Here is a 21,771-nt window from a genome sequence, read left to right as displayed (position 1 = left end):
ACTGTACTGAACCAAGAATTAATAGCCCTACTACGCCAGCTCCTGTGAACCTCATCCCCTCTCCCTACCATTTCCCACCTGCCTCAACAGGTGGGTCATATCCTCATTCCCTTTACCCACTTCGTCAAAAGGAGACACTTCCCCTGGGGAGGGGGGCAGGCACTGAAAACTGCTGTTGTCCCGTGCGAGGCCCTATGAAATAGAGACTGAACCTACAAAGAGCTCACACTCCATGAGAGAAGCCTGACTTTCTCCCACGATCTCTCTAACCACCTGAAAGAGATAAGACATTCGGCCCCAAGACTTTAAGAATAAACTGTCCTTACCTGAATATTTCTTTCTCTTTGTGGGGATCAGCCCATGACAATATGTAATTTGGCCCTAAGTGCCTATAACCCCACCGGCCAATGTACCCCCATTAGCATGAGTGAAATATACATGTTCATGTAAACCAAGGCACCAGATATAAGGACTCCCAGATTAGGCTGCCCTCACCAGAGCGCCCTCTTCATCTGGAGGAAATAGACCATAACAGCATGTAATTGAACACTTACTGTTCGTGGCCCCGCCGCCAAATGGGTTCATAATAGCATATGCAAAATAAAGAAGCAAGCTCTCAACAGTAGCTCACATATATCACTTGATAGTCTTACATCCCATTATTGTGAGATGTCGCGGGCCCAGAAAAGGAAACAGAAGCCCCAAGCTACGCCAAAAAGAACTGTGGTGGATCACTTTCAACACCGCTCTAACATGGCCCAGGTTAGATCAGAGGATGAATACTCAGATACGGGGAGTGCCTCAGACACCCAAGCCGGTTCAACCTTAAAGCAAAAGGCCTCACAGGCCCTGGAGATATCTAATAGTACTAATAACAATATGATAGAAACCATCCAATCCCTGTTAACCTCACATCATGATTCCTTGACTAAGAGATTCGATAGATCGCATGCCGACTTGAAGAGGGATATCGGTCTTATAGGAGAGAGAACTGATGCGCTGGAGCGCAAACAAGAGGACTTGGCAATAGATCACACCAACCTTCTTAGCTATTCCCAATCCCTGGCCATTCAAATTACTGATTTGGAATTGAAGCTGGCAGACCTAGAAGATAGGTCGCGCCGCAACAATATACGCATCAAAGGCGTGCCAGAATCAGTTCTACCACAGGACCTTGAGAAATATCTGCATGGCCTATTTGAAGCTATACTGGGGTCAGCGACAGGAGATGAGAATCTCATAGACAGAGTACACAGAGCCCTTAGGGCACGGACAGCGGATGGTGGACAACCAAGAGATGTGATAGCGAGGCTTCACTACTATACCTACAGAGAAAAAATTGTCAGAGCTTTAGCCAGAAACAAGCAATTGCCTGAAGAATATGCAGGTTTGCAAATTTACCCAGATCTTTCTACTCACACACTACAGATCCGCAGGCATTTTCAGCCCTATACCAAAATACTAAGAGAGAGAGATCTGAAGTACAGGTGGGGGTTCCCAGTAAGGCTCTTTATCACCAAGGACAGTCACCAATACATGGCCTCTACCCCTCAACAGGCACGTGAGTTGCTACAAAAGTGGAACTTGCTCCCTCCGGATAGAGAAGATCGAACTCCCGACATGGAAATAAGCAATGGACTGAGGGCATCAGCCCCGCCATGGAAGCCACTACCACAAAGATCCTCTGGTACTCCTGGAACATCCAATGAAGCCTTTAAAAAGCGCAGAGATTCTACTGATCCACAACGAGATGCAGACAAATAGAGAGCTTGTCTGCTTTTTTTTTCTTGTTCTACTTGTATTACTTACTTTGCTCATTCTATTTGCTGGACCCTCTGAAAGAAGAAGATGACACATCATAGGAGGGACTGCTCTACAATGCTTAAGGACTACCATGCTGACTAAGCAGGATGAAGATGGGTGAGACCTAAGCAATTATATATTATAGCTTGTTTGCTTGCTTGCCCAGGTAATGGACAATTGCCATAATCCTTAAACATGTTTGTTTTCCTGCTTTGCTTGCATTTAAACAATTGTTTTGTTGTATTGAGTTATTGGTCACATACATATTGTTAGTTTATTACACAGTTCCATATACTTAGGCAACTGAACACTCATAAGCTTATTTATACTACTCCCTTCAACACTTAGTAGCAGGAGACACTGGGAGGAGACAGAAAACTTACATCTGAGTGCTCCTAACCGGTGCGTGACCCCCCCCATACTAGGGCCTTACTCATGAGTCGGGTATACACCATACCTATATCATATCTTAATGCCTCCTGCTAAGCCCTGTCCTACATTGGGAGTATAGAGGCGTCTAACTTAACTTAAACGCGGCTATCTTACCAGATGACTAACCTGCCCTTACCGATACTCCTAGCTGTAAGTTCCTAACTCCTATGACACGTAGATCCACAGTTAGTACCCTAAAAGATTAGGGATAATTTTATGCCCTCTAGTGATCCACCCTCGTTGGACATAAGCCGCCAACCTAAGTAGTGCCTTCATCGATTAATGACCCAGCTGTATGTCATGCAGAGGACCCTGAGCTACAACCCTAATGCCTCCCTTAGTTAGTTCAGCTGCGATAAGGCACAGACCAGGTCCCTAACGAGAGCAGGAGTATGTAATGAATAGAGCTCTATACAAGGTGCAGGGAGTTAAGTAATACCTAGAAAAGGAAAGGAAGTTGATACGCCGCCAATCATTTTATGATGTATCGCCTAGTTCTGTTCACGATCCCTCCTATTGATGTTGAGTTTAATGTTTATATTATGAGGATTACAGCATTGAATGTTTTATTTTGTATGAAGTACATATGCAATATATATGCTTTTTCATTCCACAGATTTATAACCCGTATTTTAAGTCGGTGGGGCCATGGACCCCTCTCCGCTTAGCTCCCCCCCACTACATTAGTTGTGCCCCACTGGCAAAGACCGGTTGGTGCACTCATTGCGAAAGTGTACACTTATCACTTTTATCTAGTCATAGTGGTTTCCTATTATAAATACTTCTCAGTTAATATATATCACGTTTTCCTAGCCCTCACAGCATAGGACTGATTCGTCACATTTGACTGCTAGACTGATTTTTCACCCCAAGTAACCCGGGCATCCCCCCGCCACCCCCAAAATGGCCCCGTTACGTATAGCTACGCTGAATGCGCAAGGCTTAAATTCCCCCACTAAGAGGAAATTGTTACAGCGATATCTCCTAGCACATAAAATACATATCATGTTCCTAAAGGAGACACACTGGATGGGGGAACCCCGACTCTCTGGAATTTCCCGATACTTCCCAGTATGTGAAACTGCCTCCAATTCTGAGGGCAAGACTAAAGGAGTTGCCCTCTTGATTAGTAGAGACTTGTCCTATACCATGGAGTATATTGAAAGAGATAGTGAGGGTAGGTACCTGATACTTATCTGTTCACTTAATAACACACTGTTCACACTAGTCTCATTATATGCACCTAACTCCAAACAAGTTCCCTTCCTCCGCAAACTATTAGCACACGTAGAACAGATCAAAAGAGGACACCTAATCATTGGGGGAGATTTCAATATGGTCTGGGACCCAGCCAAAGACAAGCAATCCACCATCACGATACACTCCGACAGAAACGTCTCCTCTACCTCCAACGCTTTCCGGAAACTCATATACCAACATAACCTCTATGACGCTTGGAGATGCTTAGCACCTTCCGAGAAAGACTTTACACACTACTCAAAAGCCCACAATTCATATTCCAGGCTTGATCATATATTCTGTGACTCGTGGTCTCTAGACCAACTTGCTAATCCTTCCATCAGGCCGTGTACGTGGTCAGACCATGACATGGTCTGCTTAGATTTCACTCAGCTACAAGCCCTGGCTAATAGGCCGCCATGGCGACTTCCTGAGCAATGGCTCTCTGATATAGAACTTCCAGCGCTCCAGGAGGTTGTGAAGGAGTTTCTGTCACATAATGACACAGGAACCACTGATATTGACATGGTTTGGGCCGCTCTTAAAGCATTCCTACGGGGTCACTTTATTAAGAAAATGGCCCGACTGCGTAAAGAGAATAGCCAGCCATTAGCAAAGCTATATGGAGATCTTCGCGCCCTTGAGCAGACAAACAAAACGAGCCCTAGTGTTCAGGTCGCCAGCCAAATTGGACTTATTAGGGAAGAAATCTCCAAGAGAGATTTAGCCCGGGTACAGGAGACTCTACGTAATCTCAAACAATTGTACTACCATAAAGGCAATAGGGCAGACAAGCTTCTAGCTAACAAACTACGCATGCGCACATTGCAGAAAAGGATACCTCACATAGCGACGTGCAGTGGTGTGGTACATTCTCCTAAAGAAATAGGCGCTGCGTTTGCTAGTTATTACTCTTCCCTATACAATCTTGGGCAATCTGAAGCAACTGGCGGATCTGGCCATGGCGACATCCTCAAATTCTTAGAAACACTACCTATACCCACCCTAACTGAGGAATCTAGAACCGAATTGCAGCGACAGTTCACATTAGAAGAGGTTAAAGCAGCCATAGAAGACCTCGCACCCCATAAGGCCCCTGGGCCAGATGGGTTCACGGCAAAGTTCTATCGAACACTTAACCCGATCATAACACCGATATTGCTCCGACTATTCCAAAAAGTAGCAACCACAGGCGCCTTCCTAGCAGAATTCCTGGAAGCAAACATTACCACAATTCATAAGGAGGGTAAAGACCCACTACTGTGCTCTAGCTACAGACCCATCTCACTCATTAATGTAGATGCAAAAATCTACGCTAAAATATTAGCTAATAAGCTAGGGAAGCACCTGCAGACAATCATACACCTAGATCAGGTGGGCTTTGTACAAGGAAGACAGGGTTCCGATAATACTCGGCGCCTCTTAAATATCTTCTCAGAGGCCGCAGATATGGGACTTCCGGTACTCACCCTGTCATTTGATGCCGAAAAGGCCTTCGACAGGGTGAGATGGGACTACTTATTTCAAACTCTATCAGCATTTGGAATACCGGATTCCTTCATCACAGCGACCAAGGCGCTGTACTCGGCCCCCACTGCAGTTGTTAGAGGATTAGGATTCTGCTCTCCTAAGATCACAATTAGTAACGGAACTAGACAGGGATGCCCCCTCTCCCCTCTGCTGTTTGTCTTGGCTATTGAGCCCCTGGCGATCGCAATTAGAGAATCAAAACAGATTCATGGCGTGCAGATGCATGACACCCCTCAGAAGCTTGCGCTATTTGCCGACGATCTTACGGTCTTTCTTTCCGACCCAACTGACTCTATCCCCCCGTTAATGGCCCTTTTCGCACAATTCGGAGAAATCTCCTATTACAAACTCAATGTGACCAAGACGGAGGCCTACTCCATTAATATTCCGCAGCATGAACGGGAAGAGATCCAGCTTGCCTACTCTTTCAAGTGGTCCTGCAAAGCAGTTCGCCACCTGGGAGTTTTTCTCTCCCATAAAAAGTCGGTGGTGATCAAGGAAAACTTTGAAAAGCTACTAACAGTCGTCACTTCGGAGCTTCACTCTAAAAGATACAGTGAAATATCCTGGATGGGCAGAATAGCGGCTCTTAAAATGATGATCTTACCAAAGATCACTTACCTGTTCCGCTGCATTCCGATGCCAGTCCCATACACATTGATTAGGAAGTTTCAGACCCTCTTTAATTCATACACCTGGCAAGATAAAAGACCCAGAGTAGCTGCACACATCCTGCAGATGCCGATAGAGAAAGGAGGCCTTGGTCTCCCTAGCATTCGGAAATATTATGAAGCGGCAATGCTAACCCATGCTACTGCGTGGGGTAAAGATCTCCCCCCAACAAGGTGGAGAGATTTAGAGCAGGCCTCACTACCAGCTTACGTCTATCTCGAAGATTTGCTTTGGCTGCCCCCACACTGGCAAGCCAAAGTTCATGTCGCTAACAATATAGTGAAAGGATGTCAAGAAGCTTGGTATAAGCTGCGCCATAACAAATTGGTGTCCCCGCACCCCTCACCAATACACCCAATAAGGGCCCTTCTAGTGGGGCTACTCAATACACATCCTAGCACATGGGCTACTACGGGTATAAACACAGTGGGTGACTTTTACTGCAACAGACAATTAAGAACACATAGAGACATGCTGAGCCTCCCTACGCTAACTCCCAAACACCAATTTGACTTACTGAGACTCCGTACATTGTTGAAATCCTGGGGCTTTTTAGGCGAACCATTGAGAGATCTGACTATCTGGGAGACGCGGTAGACAACCAATACCCAACAGCATAAACCCCTCACAGTACATTATCACTGTCTCATTGAAGAAGAGACTATTCCAAAAACAATTCATATGGCTGCATGGGAGAGGGATTTACAGGCCACATTTCCACCAGATGCCTGGGGCAAGGCCATTAGCTTAACGAAAAAAGCAACCCATTGTGTCACTCTCTATGAGTTATACTTCAAAATAATCACCAGATGGCACTTAGTACCCACAAAGCTACAGAAGCTTTTTCCTGACCACTCACAACAGTGCTGGAGAGAGTGCGGAGAGCCGGGGTCCCCCATCCACGTCTGGTGGACCTGTCCTAAACTGACGACTTATTGGCAGAAAATCGAAAAAATCTGTACAGACTTAGAGCTAGCGCCAATCTTGAGCCCAGCCCTGGCCATACTACACCTAGGTGTGGACAAGCTCCCCAAATCCAAACAAAAGCTTTTGGTATATATCCTCATCTCTGCTAAATTACTAATAGCTAGGAATTGGAAAAAGAGCCAACCCCCCAGGATACAGAGTGTAATTGAGGGAGTGAACTATATCAAAAATATGGAAAATTATGTGGCTAGGGAACAAGGGCAATTACACAATTACTGCCTGATTTGGGAACCGTGGGAAACCATGTTGACTCACCTAACCCCCACTTGAACACTCAGAAATAGGAAGATAAATAGGAACACGCCTCTTCTAGCTACCTCAACCTCCAACCCCTACATATGCCCCTTTTCCCCCACGCCTCCCCAGAAACCAAGACAGAAGCCCAATATTCCCACTAGCAGATAATGAGCGGAGAGGGGTCGGAAGGCCCCTCCATAACAATAGGAAACTGTGATGTAACATGACAGTTAAAACCACACTACTTAATCACTTCCATTGACTGGCTTGTTGTTCTAAGGTTAACACCTTTGTAGAATGATGATATACGATTGTATACTCATGAAAGTTTACTATATATGTACAAAAGGTGACCTCTGTAAAAACGAGGACTCCCTTGCAGGGAGAAATTTACATTGTCATTGATATTCTACAGTTACTGAACCTTGCACATGTAAATGTACTTTTTATGCTTTATTGATTCTTGATGTTATATATACCTCTACTTGAGAAAAGCACTCTGTTAACAATATGTCCTCAATAAAAAAACGTTTTATTAAAAAATAAAAAAAAGACTGCGCAAATTGAGTAAGTTAATTTGGGTTACGGCCAAAAAAGTGTGCGGTACAGCTTTTTTGACAAGACTCGTAATAGCAGCGGTAGTGAAAAAGCAGCGTTATAACCCATAACGCTGCTTTTGCACTCATAACGCAAAACTCGTAATCTAGCCGCTAGTTATTGTATGGTTCACCAGTACCCACACAACTTTTTCCTAAAATATATAAAAAGGGCACCCGACATTCTTTTTATCTACTCAATGCAGCCAAAGGCATATTTCACAAGAATAAATATACGCTGTTTAATATGTCACTATGAGAGCATGAGATCATAAAGTACAAATTACAGATAGAAAATCTTTTACAAAAAATATATTTTACTTATCTAAAAGCTAAAAACATTCACTTCAAATGTTCCAATAATGCACATCTTTCATAGTATTAAAGGGACACTAAACCCAATATTTTCTTTCATGATTCAGATAGAGAATACAATTTTAAACAACTTCCCAATTTACTTCTATTATCTAATTTGCTTCCTTTTTTTAGATATCCTTTGTTGAAGAAAGAGCAATGCACATGGGAGAGCCAATCACAGGAGGCATCTATGTGCAGCAACCAATCAGCAGCTGCTGAGCCTATCTAGATATGCTTTTCAGCTAAGAATATCAAAGAGAAGGAAGCAAATTAGATAATAGAAGTAAATTAGAAAGTTGTTTAAAACTGCATGCTCTTTCTAAATCATGAAAGAAAAAATGTAGGTTTCATGTCCCTTTAATGTAGCTGATCAAAACAGAATACTATGGGGGCTAGTTATCAAGCCGTCTACTTTTCTGGCTTCGCCGGCCCAATACGTCCGCCTAAGCTCGCCTACCTTCGCCGCCGCGGACCTTGAATACGTTCGCCTAAGTTATCAAATAAAGCTGTCAAAAAGCCGCGGGGCGATGAGCAGCGGACTGTGACAGTTATCACTCATCCGATCTCGCTGCCCTTCGGCTTTTTCCCAGCTTTATTGCTAGCCTGTCACTAAGCACTCACACTAAACTGCACTGTTCTACCCCCTATACCGGCGCCCCCGGAGCCCCCCGCAACTAAATAAAGTTACTAACCCCTAAACCGCCGCTCCTAGACCCCGCCGCAACTCTTATAAATGTATTAACCCCTAAACCGCCGCTCCTAGACCCTGCCGCAACTCTTATAAATGTATTAACCCCTAAACCGCCGCTCCTAGACCCTGCCGCAACTCTTATAAATGTATTAACCCCTAAACCGCCGCTCCCGGACACCGCTGCCACCTACATTATACCTAGTAACCCCTATCCTGCCCCCCCTATACCGTCGCCCTCTATTATAAAATTATTAACCCCTATCCTGCTGATCCCGCACCTCTCCGCAACTAAATAAATAGTTTAACCCCTAAACCGCCGCTCCATGAACCCGCCGCAACCTATAATAAATTTATTAACCCCTATCCTGCCCCCCACTACGCCGCCGCCACTGTAATAAAATGATTAACCCCTAAACCTAACCCTAACCCTAACGCCCCCTAACTTAAATATTAATTAAATAAATCTAAATAAATTAACTCTTATTAACTAAATGAATCCTATTTAAAAATAAATACTTACCTTTAAAATAAACCCTAATATAGCTACAATATAAATAATAATTATATTCTAGCTATCTTAGGATTTATTTTTATTTTACAGGTACCTTTCAATTTATTTTAACCATGTACAATAACTATTAAATAGTTATTAACTATTTAATAGCTTACCTAGCTAAAATAAAGAGAAATGTACCTGTGAAATAAATCCTAACCTAAGTTACAATTACACCTAACACTACACTATACTTTAATAAATTATTCCTATTTAAAACTAAATACTTACCTGTAAAATAAACCCTAAGATAGCTACAATGTAATTAATAATTATATTATAGCTATCTTAGGATTTATATTTATTTTACAGGTAACTTTGTATTTATTTTAGCTAGTTAGAATAGTTATTAAATAGTTATTAACTATTTAATAACTACCTAGCTAAAAGAAATACAAAATTACCTGTAAAATAAATCCTAACTTAAGTTACAATTAAACCTAATACTACACTATCATTAAATTAACTAAATAAACTACCTACAAAGAACTACAATGAAATACAATTACATAAACTAACTAAAGTACAAAAAATAAAAAAAGCTAAGTTACAAAAAATAAAAAAATAAGTTACAAACATGTTAAAAATATTACAACAATTTTAAGCTACTTACACCTAATCTAAGCCCCCTAATAAAATAACAAACCCCCCCAAAATAAAAAAAATCCCTACCCTATTCGAAATTACATAAATTTCAAAGCTCTTTTACCTTACCAGCCCTTAAAAGGGCCATTTGTGGGGGCATGCCCCAAAAAGTTCAGCTCTTTTGCCTGTAAAATAAAAATACAACCCCCCCCCAACATTAAAACCCACCACCCACATACCCCTAATCTAACCCAAACCCCCCTTACAAAAACCTAACACTAATCCCCTGAAGATCATCCTACCTTGAGTCGTCTTCACTCAGCCGAGCCACCGATGGAACTGAAGAGGAGATCCGGAGCGGAAGAAGTTAATCCTCCAAGCGGCGCTGAAGAAATCTTCCATCCGATGAAGTCATCATCCAGGCGGCGCTGAAGAAGTCTTCGATCCGGCCGATGTCATCTTCAAAGAGGCGCTGAAGAGGTCTTCTATCCGGGCGAAGTCATCTTCCAAGCCGGGTCTTGAATCTTCCTTCCGCCGACGCGGAACCACCTTCTTCACCGACGGACTACGACGAATGACGGCTCCTTTAAGGGACGTCATCCAAGATGGCGTCCCCTCAATTCCCATTGGCTGATAGGATTCTATCAGCCAATCGGAATTAAGGTAGGAAAATCTGATTGGCTGATGGAATCAGCCAATCAGATTCAAGTTCAATCCGATTGGCTGATCCAATCAGCCAATCAGATTGAGCTCGCATTCTATTGGCTGATCGGAACAGCCAATAGAATGCGAGCTCAATCTGATTGGCTGATTCCATCAGCCAATCAGATTTTCCTACCTTAATTCCGATTGGCTGATAGAATCCTATCAGCCAATGGGAATTGAGGGGACGCCATCTTGGATGACGTCCCTTAAAGGAGCCGTCATTCGTCGTAGTCCGCGTCGGCGGAAGGAAGATTCAAGACCCGGCTTGGAAGATGACTTCGCCCGGATAGAAGACCTCTTCAGCGCCTCTTTGAAGATGACATCGGCCGGATCGAAGACTTCTTCAGCGCCGCCTGGATGATGACTTCATCGGATGGAAGATTTCTTCAGCGCCGCTTGGAGGATTAACTTCTTCCGCTCCGGATCTCCTCTTCAGTTCCATCGGTGGCTCGGCTGAGTGAAGACGACTCAAGGTAGGATGATCTTCAGGGGATTAGTGTTAGGTTTTTGTAAGGGGGGTTTGGGTTAGATTAGGGGTATGTGGGTGGTGGGTTTTAATGTTGGGGGGGGTTGTATTTTTATTTTACAGGCAAAAGAGCTGAACTTTTTGGGGCATGCCCCCACAAATGGCCCTTTTAAGGGCTGGTAAGGTAAAAGAGCTTTGAAATTTATGTAATTTAGAATAGGGTAGGGATTTTTTTTATTTTGGGGGGGTTTGTTATTTTATTAGGGGGCTTAGATTAGGTGTAAGTAGCTTAAAATTGTTGTAATATTTTTAACATGTTTGTAACTTATTTTTTTATTTTTTGTAACTTAGCTTTTTTTATTTTTTGTACTTTAGTTAGTTTATGTAATTGTATTTCATTGTAGTTCTTTGTAGGTAGTTTATTTAGTTAATTTAATGATAGTGTAGTATTAGGTTTAATTGTAACTTAAGTTAGGATTTATTTTACAGGTAATTTTGTATTTCTTTTAGCTAGGTAGTTATTAAATAGTTAATAACTATTTAATAACTATTCTAACTAGCTAAAATAAATACAAAGTTACCTGTAAAATAAATATAAATCCTAAGATAGCTATAATATAATTATTAATTACATTGTTGCTATCTTAGGGTTTATTTTACAGGTAAGTATTTAGTTTTAAATAGGAATAATTTATTAAAGTATAGTGTAGTGTTAGGTGTAATTGTAACTTAGGTTAGGATTTATTTCACAGGTACATTTCTCTTTATTTTAGCTAGGTAAGCTATTAAATAGTTAATAACTATTTAATAGTTATTGTACATGGTTAAAATAAATTGAAAGGTACCTGTAAAATAAAAATAAATCCTAAGATAGCTAGAATATAATTATTATTTATATTGTAGCTATATTAGGGTTTATTTTATAAGTAAGTATTTATTTTTAAATAGGATTCATTTAGTTAATAAGAGTTAATTTATTTAGATGTATTTAATTAATATTTAAGTTAGGGGGCGTTAGGGTTAGGGTTAGGTTTAGGGGTTAATCATTTTATTACAGTTGCGGCGGCGTAGTGGGGGCAGATTAGGGGTTAATAAATGTATTATAGGTGGCGACGGTGTAGGGGGGGCAGGATAGGGGTTAATACATTTAATATAGGTTGCGGCGGGTTCAGGGAGCGGCGGGTTAGGGGTTAATACATTTAATATAGTTGCGGTGGGCTCCGGGAGCGGCGGTTTAGGGGTTAATATGTATAGAGTAGCTTGCGGTGGGCTCCGGGAGCGGCGGTTTAGTGGGTAACAACTTTATTTAGTTGCGGCGGTGTAGGGGGGACAGATTAGTGGTGTTTAGACTCGGGGTACATGTTAGGGTGTTAGGTGTAGACAGCTCCCATAGGAATGAATGGGATGTCTGTCAGCAGCGAACTTGTACTTTCGCTATGGTCAGACTCCCATTGATTCCTATGGGATCCGCCGCCTCCAGGCTGGCGCTTTGAAAACCAGGTACGCTGGGCCGTAAAAGTGCCGAGCGTACCTGCTAGTTTTTTGATAGCTAGCAAAAGTAGTGAGAATGTGCCGCACTTGTGTGCGGAACATCTGGAGTGACGTAAGAATCGATCTGTGTCGGACTGAGTCCGGCGGATCGAAGCTGACGTCACAAAATTCTACTTTTGCCGGTCTCGAGCCTTTGATAACTAAGGCGTATCAGCCTCGCCACAAATACGCTGCGGAATACGCAGCGTATTTGAGGTTGACGGCTTGATAACTACCCCCCTTAGTCATGCGTGAAAATATCCGACTGTACATTAATTTCACCTCTAACGTTTTACATGGAAGTTTGTCTTTATACACTTGAATTATGAAAGTAAAAAAAGCTGCATTTGTATTCCATACACCCCTTGCCTTACTGGCCAAGAGCACAAAAGGACTTAATGAGCCATGCTGTGAGATTCACATAGGGAAGAAATAAAAGAACTTTATTTACATTTTCACTTCACAATTCCTTCAATAAAACACATGCAAGTCATTCTCTCACAGACGTCTTCCAAACAATCACATAAAGAATCCATTCTCTTAGGAAAAAATTATACTTTTTGGATTGAAAAATTTAGGAATAAAAATAAAATGTGAATTTTATGTTTACAAGTAATAAGTTATTGAATAATAAGCTCTTGTATTTAAATCTTCCACCCATAGCATATTGTTAAGATTATTATTATTATTGAATTGTGGATATAAACCTATAAGTTAAAAAAATAAATAATAATAATATATACATATATATATACAGTATATATATATATATATATATATATATATATAATACAATACAATATATATATATATGTGTGTGTGTTCGGGGGTGCATTCCATACCTGGGTGCTATCCTCAATTTTATATCCATGTAAACTTTTAGTTCAGAAGGGCACTCTCAGGAATTTTTACATCGAATAAAAAAAAAAATATTTTCAATACATCAGGTTCTCAATTTGATAGTCGACGTTTCGGCCCTCTTTTGGACCTTTTTCAAGACAGGTATGTTCTATAAAAAATGCAAAATTTAAAGACATATAATTCAAACAATACAAAAAACACAGCATAAAAAACAAACAATAGTGACATACCTCACCTCATAATACACACAAAAGATTAAAATTAAAACAAGGTAAACCTAGCATTAATAATTCTGGGATTAGTTATAAACTTATAGGTATATAGCACAGATCAGGTACGTTACAACTCCTTAGGTACAGAGATCTCTGTTAATTCATTATAAATACCACTCAGTATTCAGTAGCGTTAATGGTTAATAGTGATAGAATACTGTTAGAGAGGAAATTTAGAATAGCTAATATCTGAAACACAATTCAACACTTCATAAATGAGAGTCAGGGAAACACAAAAAAAAAACCTTTTACAAACATAAAATTGGCAAACTATAGCACCTATTAATAATGACAAGATCGTCAACAGAGAGGATAGAGGAGGACGGCTAATATAACCTCACACATCCCGTGTACACTTCCAAATACCAAGTAAGTAGTATCGAGAAACATCCACCCCCCCCCCCCAAAAAACCCCAAAAAATGATGTACTAAAGATTAAATACAAACTTAGAGAAAGGATTACCCTAACGGCGCTTGCCTCATGCGGGTTACAAACAGTCAAACAGAGTCTATAAAACCAAGCTAACATGCAGGCATACACTTGTCAACGGTAACATGTAAACACAGGGCTGGTATCTGGCATAATAAACAGCAGAATCCCTAAATGGCAACATGGTAGAAGACCCATTACTCTCTTCTACCCACTCCAAAACGTCCTATATTCAGAGGCTCCATATGAGGATCACAAGAGATTCCAAGCGAGCAAATGGGAAGCCAACCACGCTAGGAGGGTACACAACTGTTTAGCAGACAGCCTAGAAGCTAAAAAAGAAACCAAAGGTTTCCAATAGGACATGGACTTGTCACAATTGCCACCTCACAGGGCACTACAGAGATAGATGAATGACTCACAAATTGTAGTATCTAGAGATGACAAGGGACATATAACTGCAATCACCAACCCTGAGGAGAATACAATCAGAGAAAGTGGGAAAGTACTTCCACAACATACCACCACCACTAAGACTCCCATTAAAAGGCTAACAAATAGAGCCTAGGAACTCAAATAGAACGTTATGCACAAAATATAAATGACCTATCCACCAAACAGCAGAATATGAGCCTCAATTGTAGTTCAAATTCAAGTAGCTAAGAATGGCCAAATAGGCACCCTAAGTGCTTACTCAAACACATCGTAACATTTGAAAGATAGTCCCAGAGGAAGAACCCTAACATACTAAACGACAATATGGGAAAGATGGAGGTACAACACCTACATCAGTGAACCTCTAAACATAGAAACAGGTCAAACTAATACATTCAATAGAATACTGAGTAATCCAGGTGGACATTCAGGCCAGCGGTAGTAAGAGTATTGAGCCTGAAAATCCATCGTGTTTCACACTTCAGCAACTCTTTATCTCTGTCACCACCACGTTTAAGCGGGGCCACCCTGTCTATGAGCATCACTCTTAGGGAGGATATGGGATGTTTGTGTTATAAGAAGTGCCTGGTCACTGGTTGGTCTGAGCATCCATCTTTAAAAGCTGCTCTGATGGCACTCTTATGATTGGCAAGTCTCTCACGAAAGGAAGTGCAGGTCTTGCCTACATAAAACCAGCCACACGGGCAGGATAAATAATAGACTACATATTCAGATGTACACGTTAGATGCCAATATGTTCTTGTGGAACTAATCCAAGAATGATTAATGCTAGGTTTACCTTGTTTTAATTTTAATCTTTTGTGTGTATTATGAGGTGAGGGGTGTCACTGTTTGTTTTTTATGATGTGTTTTTTGTATTGTTTGAATTATATGTCTTTAAATTTAGCATTTTTTGTAGAATATACCTGTCTTGAAAAAGGCCCAAAAGAGGGCCGAAACGTCAACTATCAAATTGAGAACCTGATGTATTAAAAATAAAAAAAATTGATTTGATGTAAAAATTCCTGAGAGTGCCCTTCTGAACTAAAAGTTTATATGAATATATATACAGTATATATATATATATATATATATATATATATATATATATATATATATATATATATATATATGTGTGTGTGTGTGTGTGTGGTGCGTTCATTACCTGGGTGCTATCCTCAATATTCATATAAACTTTTCATATAAACTATTCATATAAATTCATATTCATATAAACTTTTAGTTCAGAAGGGCACTCTGAGGAATTTTTACATCAAATCAAAAAATTTTATTCTCAATACATCAGGTTCTCAATTTGATAGTCGGCGTTTTGGCCCTCTTTTGGGCCTTTTTCAAGACAGGTATGTTCTACAAAAAATGTAAAATTTAAAGACATATAATTCAAACAATACAAAAAAAACCAGCATAAAAAACAAACAATAGTGACACCCCTCACCTCATAATACACACAAAAGATTAAAATTAAAAGAAGGTAAACCTAGCATTAATCATTCTGGGATTAGTTATAAACTCATAGGTATATAGCACAGATCTCAGGTATGTTACAACTCCTTAGGTGCAGAAATCTCTGTTAATTTATTATAAATACTACTCAGTATTCAGTAGCGTTGAGGGTTAATAGTGATCAAATACTGTTAGAGAGAGAGGAAATTTAGAATAGCTAATATCTGAAACACAATTCAACACTTCATAAATGAGAGTCAGGGAAACACAAAAAAACACCCTTTTACAAACATAAAATTAGCAAACTATAGCACCTATTAATAATGACAAGATCGTCAACAGAGAGGATAGAGGAGAACGGCTAAAATAACCTCACACATCCCGTGTATGTACACTTCCAAATACCAAGTAAGTAGTATCAAGAAACATCTGCCCCCTCCCCAAAAAGAAAAAACCCACAATCTACTAAAGATTAAATACAAAACTTAGAGAAAGGATTACCCTAACGGCACTTGCCTCATGCGGGTTACAAACAGTCAAACAGACTTTATAAAACCAAGCTAACATGCAGGCATACACTTGTCAACGGTAACATGTAAACACAGGGCTGGTATCCGGCATAATATCTTAACTCAACCTCACGAGTTAGGCCACACAAGACCACCCATAAAATCAGAGTCTGGATGCCACCTCCTAATCGCTAATAATAGTACACAGTTAAAAAATAGGGCGAAATACTCACAACAGATCATTGCGATCAACATAATTCAGGTCAGCATTGCAGCCATGCTCCCAAAAGACAGGCCTTGTCAGCCTGAGACAGAACGCTCCTCTCACGCACCTCTAAATAGCCCCAGGTGTTCAAATTGAATCCAAGCAACTGACTGAAACAGACCAATCAAGCCCCGACATAGTCACACAGGGCTGAAAAAGTAAACTTACTGGACACTGTTACAACGAGATGTATATACAATGTAACCCGCAACCAGACCGTGTGACCTCACAAGGCTAAACAATTGCAAATTTAGAACTGATACAATACACCATTACTATGTTAGTGTAAAACAGCGGACTCCCTAAATGGCAACATGGTAAAAGACCCATTCCTCTCATCTACCCACTCCAAAACGTCCTATATTCAGAGGCTCTATACGAGGATCACAAGGGATTCCAAGTGAGCAAACGGAGGAGCCAACCATGCTAGGAGGGAACACACCTGTTTAGCAGACAGCCTAGAAGCTAAAAAAGAAACCAAAGGTTTCCAATAGGACATGGACTTGTCACAATTGCCACCTCACAGGGCACTACAGAGATAGATTAATGACTCACAAATTGTAGTATCTAGAGCTGACAAGGGACATATAACTGCAATCACCAACCCTGAGGAGAATACAGAGAAAGTGGGAAACTACTTCCATAACATACTACCACCACTAAGACTCCCATTAAAAGGCTAACAAATAGAGCCTAGAAACTCAAATGGAACGTTATGCACAAAATATAAATTACCTATCCACCAAACAGCGGAATATGAGCCTCAATTGTAGTTCAGATTTAAGTAGCTAAGAATAGCCAAATAGGCACCATAAAGTGCTCTCTCAAACACATCATAACATTTGAAAGATAGAACCAAGAAGAAGAGCCCTAACATACTAAACAACACTATGGGAAAGATGGAGGTACAACACATACATCAGTGAACCTCTAAACCTAGAAACAGGTCAAACTAATACATTCAATAGAATACTGAGTAATCCAGGTGAACATTCAGGCCAGCGGGCGTAAGAGTATAAAGCCTGAAAATCCATTGTGTTTCACACTTCAGCAACTCTTTATCTCTGTCACCACTGCATTTAAACGGGGCCACCCTGTCTATGAGCATCGCTCTTAGTGAGGATATGGGATGTGTGTGCTCTAAGAAGTGCCTGGCCACTGGTTGGTCTTAGCGTCCATCTTTAAAAGCTGCTCTGATGGCACTCTTATGATTGGCAAGTCTCTCACAAAAGGAACTGCAGGTCTTGCCTACATAAAACCGGCCACACGGGCAGGATATATAATAGACTACATACTCAGATGTACACGTTAGGCAATGCCTAATCCAATATGTTCTTGTGGAATTAGGGTGATGGAATTTTTGACCTATCAGCAGTGTACTACAGGTCACACAGCTGCCACATTTGTAGCAACTATTTTTCGTTTTTTGTAGCCATGTTTTGTCCTTCTGCCAGGGATCAGTTTTCATCAACAGGGACTTGAGGCTGTGTCCACTCCTGTGGACCAGCTTAGGAGGTGGTGTATCGTTAAATGGTAGAGATCTATCCCCTCTGATCAAATGCCACTTTTTCTTCAGTACTTTCCCAACTCTTTATGTGACCAGAGTGTAGCTTGTAGTGAAATTGATGGTAAGATCATTCAGTTCATCATGTAGCTTGTTTTTCCTCTGAATTAGCTCCACTTGGTCAAGGTGTGTCACCTCACCCAATATATCGTTGACCATATTAGGGTTGTATCCTCTACTCAGAAACTTTGTCCTCCTCTCTTCCAGTTGTACCAGTTTTAGACAGGGATCTGGGTTGTTCCCGGATGACTCCCTTGTCAGCTGTAGATACTACAATTTGTAAGTCATTCATCTATCTCTGTAGTGCCCTGTGAGGTGGCAATTGTGACAAGTCCATGTCCTATTGGAAACCTTTGGTTTCTTTTTTAGCTTCTAGGCTGTCTGCTAAACAGGTGTGTTCCCTCCTAGAATGGTTGGCTCCTCCGTTTGCTCACTTGGAATCCCTTGTGATCCTCGTATGGAGCCTCTGAATATAGGACGTTTTGGAGTGGGTAGATGAGAGGAATGGTTCTTTTACCATGTTGCCATTTAGGGATTCTGCTGTTTTACAATAACATAGTAATGGTGTATTGTATCAGTTCTAAATTTGCAATTGTTTAGCCTTGTGAGGTCACACGGTCTGGTTGCGGGTTACATTGTATATACATCTCGTTGTAACAGTGTCCGGTAAGTTTATGTTTTCAGCCCTGTGTGACTATGTCGGGGCTTGATTGGTCTGTTTCGGTCAGTTGCTTGGATTCAATTTGAACAACTGGGGCTATTTAGAGGTGCGTGAGAGGAGTGTTCTGTCTCAGGCTGACAAGGCCTGTCTTATGGGAGCATGGCTGGGTATGGGTCTTTTACCATGTTGCCATTTAGGGATTCCGCTGTTTATTATGCCGGATATCAGCCCTGTGTTTACATGTTACCGTTGACAAGTGTATGCCTGCATGTTAGCTTGGTTTTTTAGAGTCTGTTTGACTGTTTATAACCCGCATGAGGCAAGAGCCATTACGGTAACCCTCTCTGTAAGTTTGTATTTAATCTTTAGTACATCATTGTTGTTTTTTTTTTTTTGGGGGGGGGGGCGGGCGGATGTTTCTCGATACTACTTACTTGGTATTCAGAAGTGTACATACACGGGATTTGTGAGGTTATGTTAGCCGTCCTCCTCTATCCTCTCTGTTAACGATCTTGTCATTATTAATAGCTGCTATAGTTTGCTAATTTTAAAGGGTGTTTTTTTGTGTTTTTTCCTGACTCTCATTTATGAAGTGTTAAATTGTGTTTCAGATATTAGCTATTCTAAATTTCCTCTCTCTCTAACAGTATTCGTTCAATATTAACCCTCAACGCTACTGAATACTGAGTGGTATTTATAATGAATTAACAGAGATCTCTGCACTTAAGGAGTTGTAACATACCTGAGATCTGTGCTATATACCTATAAGTTTATAACTAATCCCAGAATGATTAATGCAGGGTTTACCTTGTTTTAATTTTAATCTTTTGTGTGTATTATAAGGTAAGGGGTGTCACTGTTTGTTTTTTATGCTGTGTTCTATGTATTGTTTGAATTATATGTCTTTAAATTTTGCATTTTTTGTAGAACATACCTGTCTTGAAAAAGGCCCAAAAGAGGGCCGAAACGTTGACTATCAAATTGAGAACCTGATGTACACATATACAGTATATATAAATATACACATATATATATATATATATATATATACACATACACATACATACATATACACACACACACATATATATATATATATATATATATATATATATATATATATATTATAGTATATTATATTTATTAATCATTTTTAACAATGTATGCAAAGCTTCCATTAACTTAGCTGAAATTATTTACTTACCACTGAAGAATACATTGAGCCATACATAGTTGTCGGGGGCAATCGATTGGAAGAGGTGTTGCGATTTAAAGAATTGGTTCTTGTCCCTGAAGAAGGCCTGGAAATTTGTGCAGTTAATTTAGAGGAGTAGGGCCGTTGTTCAGTTGTTGGAGATCGTGTGTTTAATGCAGTTATGGAACGAGGGCAGCTTATAGACCGTCTAATAGGAGTTGTTGATGATAGGGAAGATGAATAAGGTGGGGGTTTTGAGATCTTCCCAGAGGGTTTCCAATAATTTCTACCTTTATTAAAAAAGAAAAAGTAATTAGATATTCTCAACCGGTATCTTTTTAGGTATTTCCAATTAACAAAATTACAACTTAAAGGGATAGGAAAGTCAAAATTAAACTTTGCATGATTCAGATAGAACATGTAATTTTAAGACACATTTAAATTCACTTCTATTTTCAAATGTGCTTTGTTCTCTTGGTATCATTTGTTGAAAAAGAATATGCACGTATCCTACACTAATGGAAGCTGCTGCTATTTGGTGCCTGCACACATTTGTCTTTTGCGATTGACTTACTAGATGTGTTCATCTTGCTAACAGTAGAGCAATGCTGTTCTTTCAGCAAAGGATAACAAGAGAACAAAGCACATTTGATAATGGAAGTAAATTGGAAAGTTATTTAAAATTATATGTTCTATCCAAATCATGAAAGAAAATGTTGGTGTTTCCTGTCCCTTTAACTTGTGCAGAAAACATAAATTATGCTTACCTGATAATTTCATTTCCATCGAGGGGAGAAGAGTCCACAGCTTCATTCATTACTATTGGGAATTAAGAACCTGGCCACCAGGAGGAGGCAAAGACACCCCAGCCAAAGGCTTAAATAGCTCCCCAACTTCCCTCATCCCCCAGTCATTCTGCCAAGGGAACCAGGAACAGCAGGAGAAATATCAGGGTAAAAAAGGTGCCAGAAGACTCTTCTCCCCTCGATGGAAATTCAATTATCAGGTAAGCATAATTTATGTTTTCAATTTAAAGGGGAAGAGAGTCCACGGCTTCATTCATTACTATTGGGAACATATACCAAAGCTCTAGAGGACACTGAATGAAACCGGGAGGGTAAAAGGCGAACCCTAATCTGAGGGCCCCACAGCCTGCAAAACCTTTTTCCCAAAAACAGCTTCCACAGAAGCAAAAATGTAAAATTTGTAAAACTTTGTAAAAGTGTGTTAGGAGGACCAGATAGCCACCTTACAAATTTGCTCCATAGAGGCCTCATTGAAGGCCCAAGATGAAGCCACGGCTCTAGTAGAATGAGCCGTGATCCTCTGAGGAGGCTTATGTCCCGCTGTCTCATAAGCCAAGCAAATCAAGCTCCTCAACCAAAAAGACAAAGAAGTAGCAGAGGCCCTTTGCCCCTTGCGCTACCCAGAATACACCACAAAAAGAGATGTAGACTGTCTGAAATCCTTTGTAGCCTGAAGATAGAACTTGAAGGCATGAACCACATCCAGGTTATGAAATTACCTCTCCTTCGAAGAAGAAGGTTTAGGACACAAAGAAGGAACAACTATTTCCTGATTAATGTTACGGCTAGACACCACTTTGGGAAGTAATCCTAACCAGTGCGAAGAACAGCCTTATCCGCATGAAACACCAGATAAGGAGGACCACATTGCAAGGCAGCTAGTTCAGACATTCTGCGTGCCGATGCAATAGCCAACAGGAAAAGAA

The 21,771-nt window shown here is 40.5% G+C and overlaps 1 protein-coding gene across 1 annotated transcript in view; it reads right to left on the bottom strand.

The window, feature by feature from the left end:
* TTLL7 (tubulin tyrosine ligase like 7) overlaps positions 1 to 21,771 on the bottom strand; it is a 715,282-nt gene that overhangs the window by 209,939 nt on the left and 483,572 nt on the right. The window contains exon 16 of the mRNA XM_053693316.1: positions 20,049 to 20,329. Within this exon, the coding sequence (XP_053549291.1) occupies positions 20,049 to 20,329 (281 nt within the window). The remainder of the gene's footprint in view (positions 1 to 20,048; positions 20,330 to 21,771) is intronic.

The sequence above is a fragment of the Bombina bombina genome, chromosome 10 (genome assembly GCF_027579735.1).
Source record: "Bombina bombina isolate aBomBom1 chromosome 10, aBomBom1.pri, whole genome shotgun sequence".
NCBI classification, from domain to species: domain Eukaryota; kingdom Metazoa; phylum Chordata; class Amphibia; order Anura; family Bombinatoridae; genus Bombina; species Bombina bombina.
This window is presented reverse-complemented; position numbering and strand designations above follow the sequence as displayed.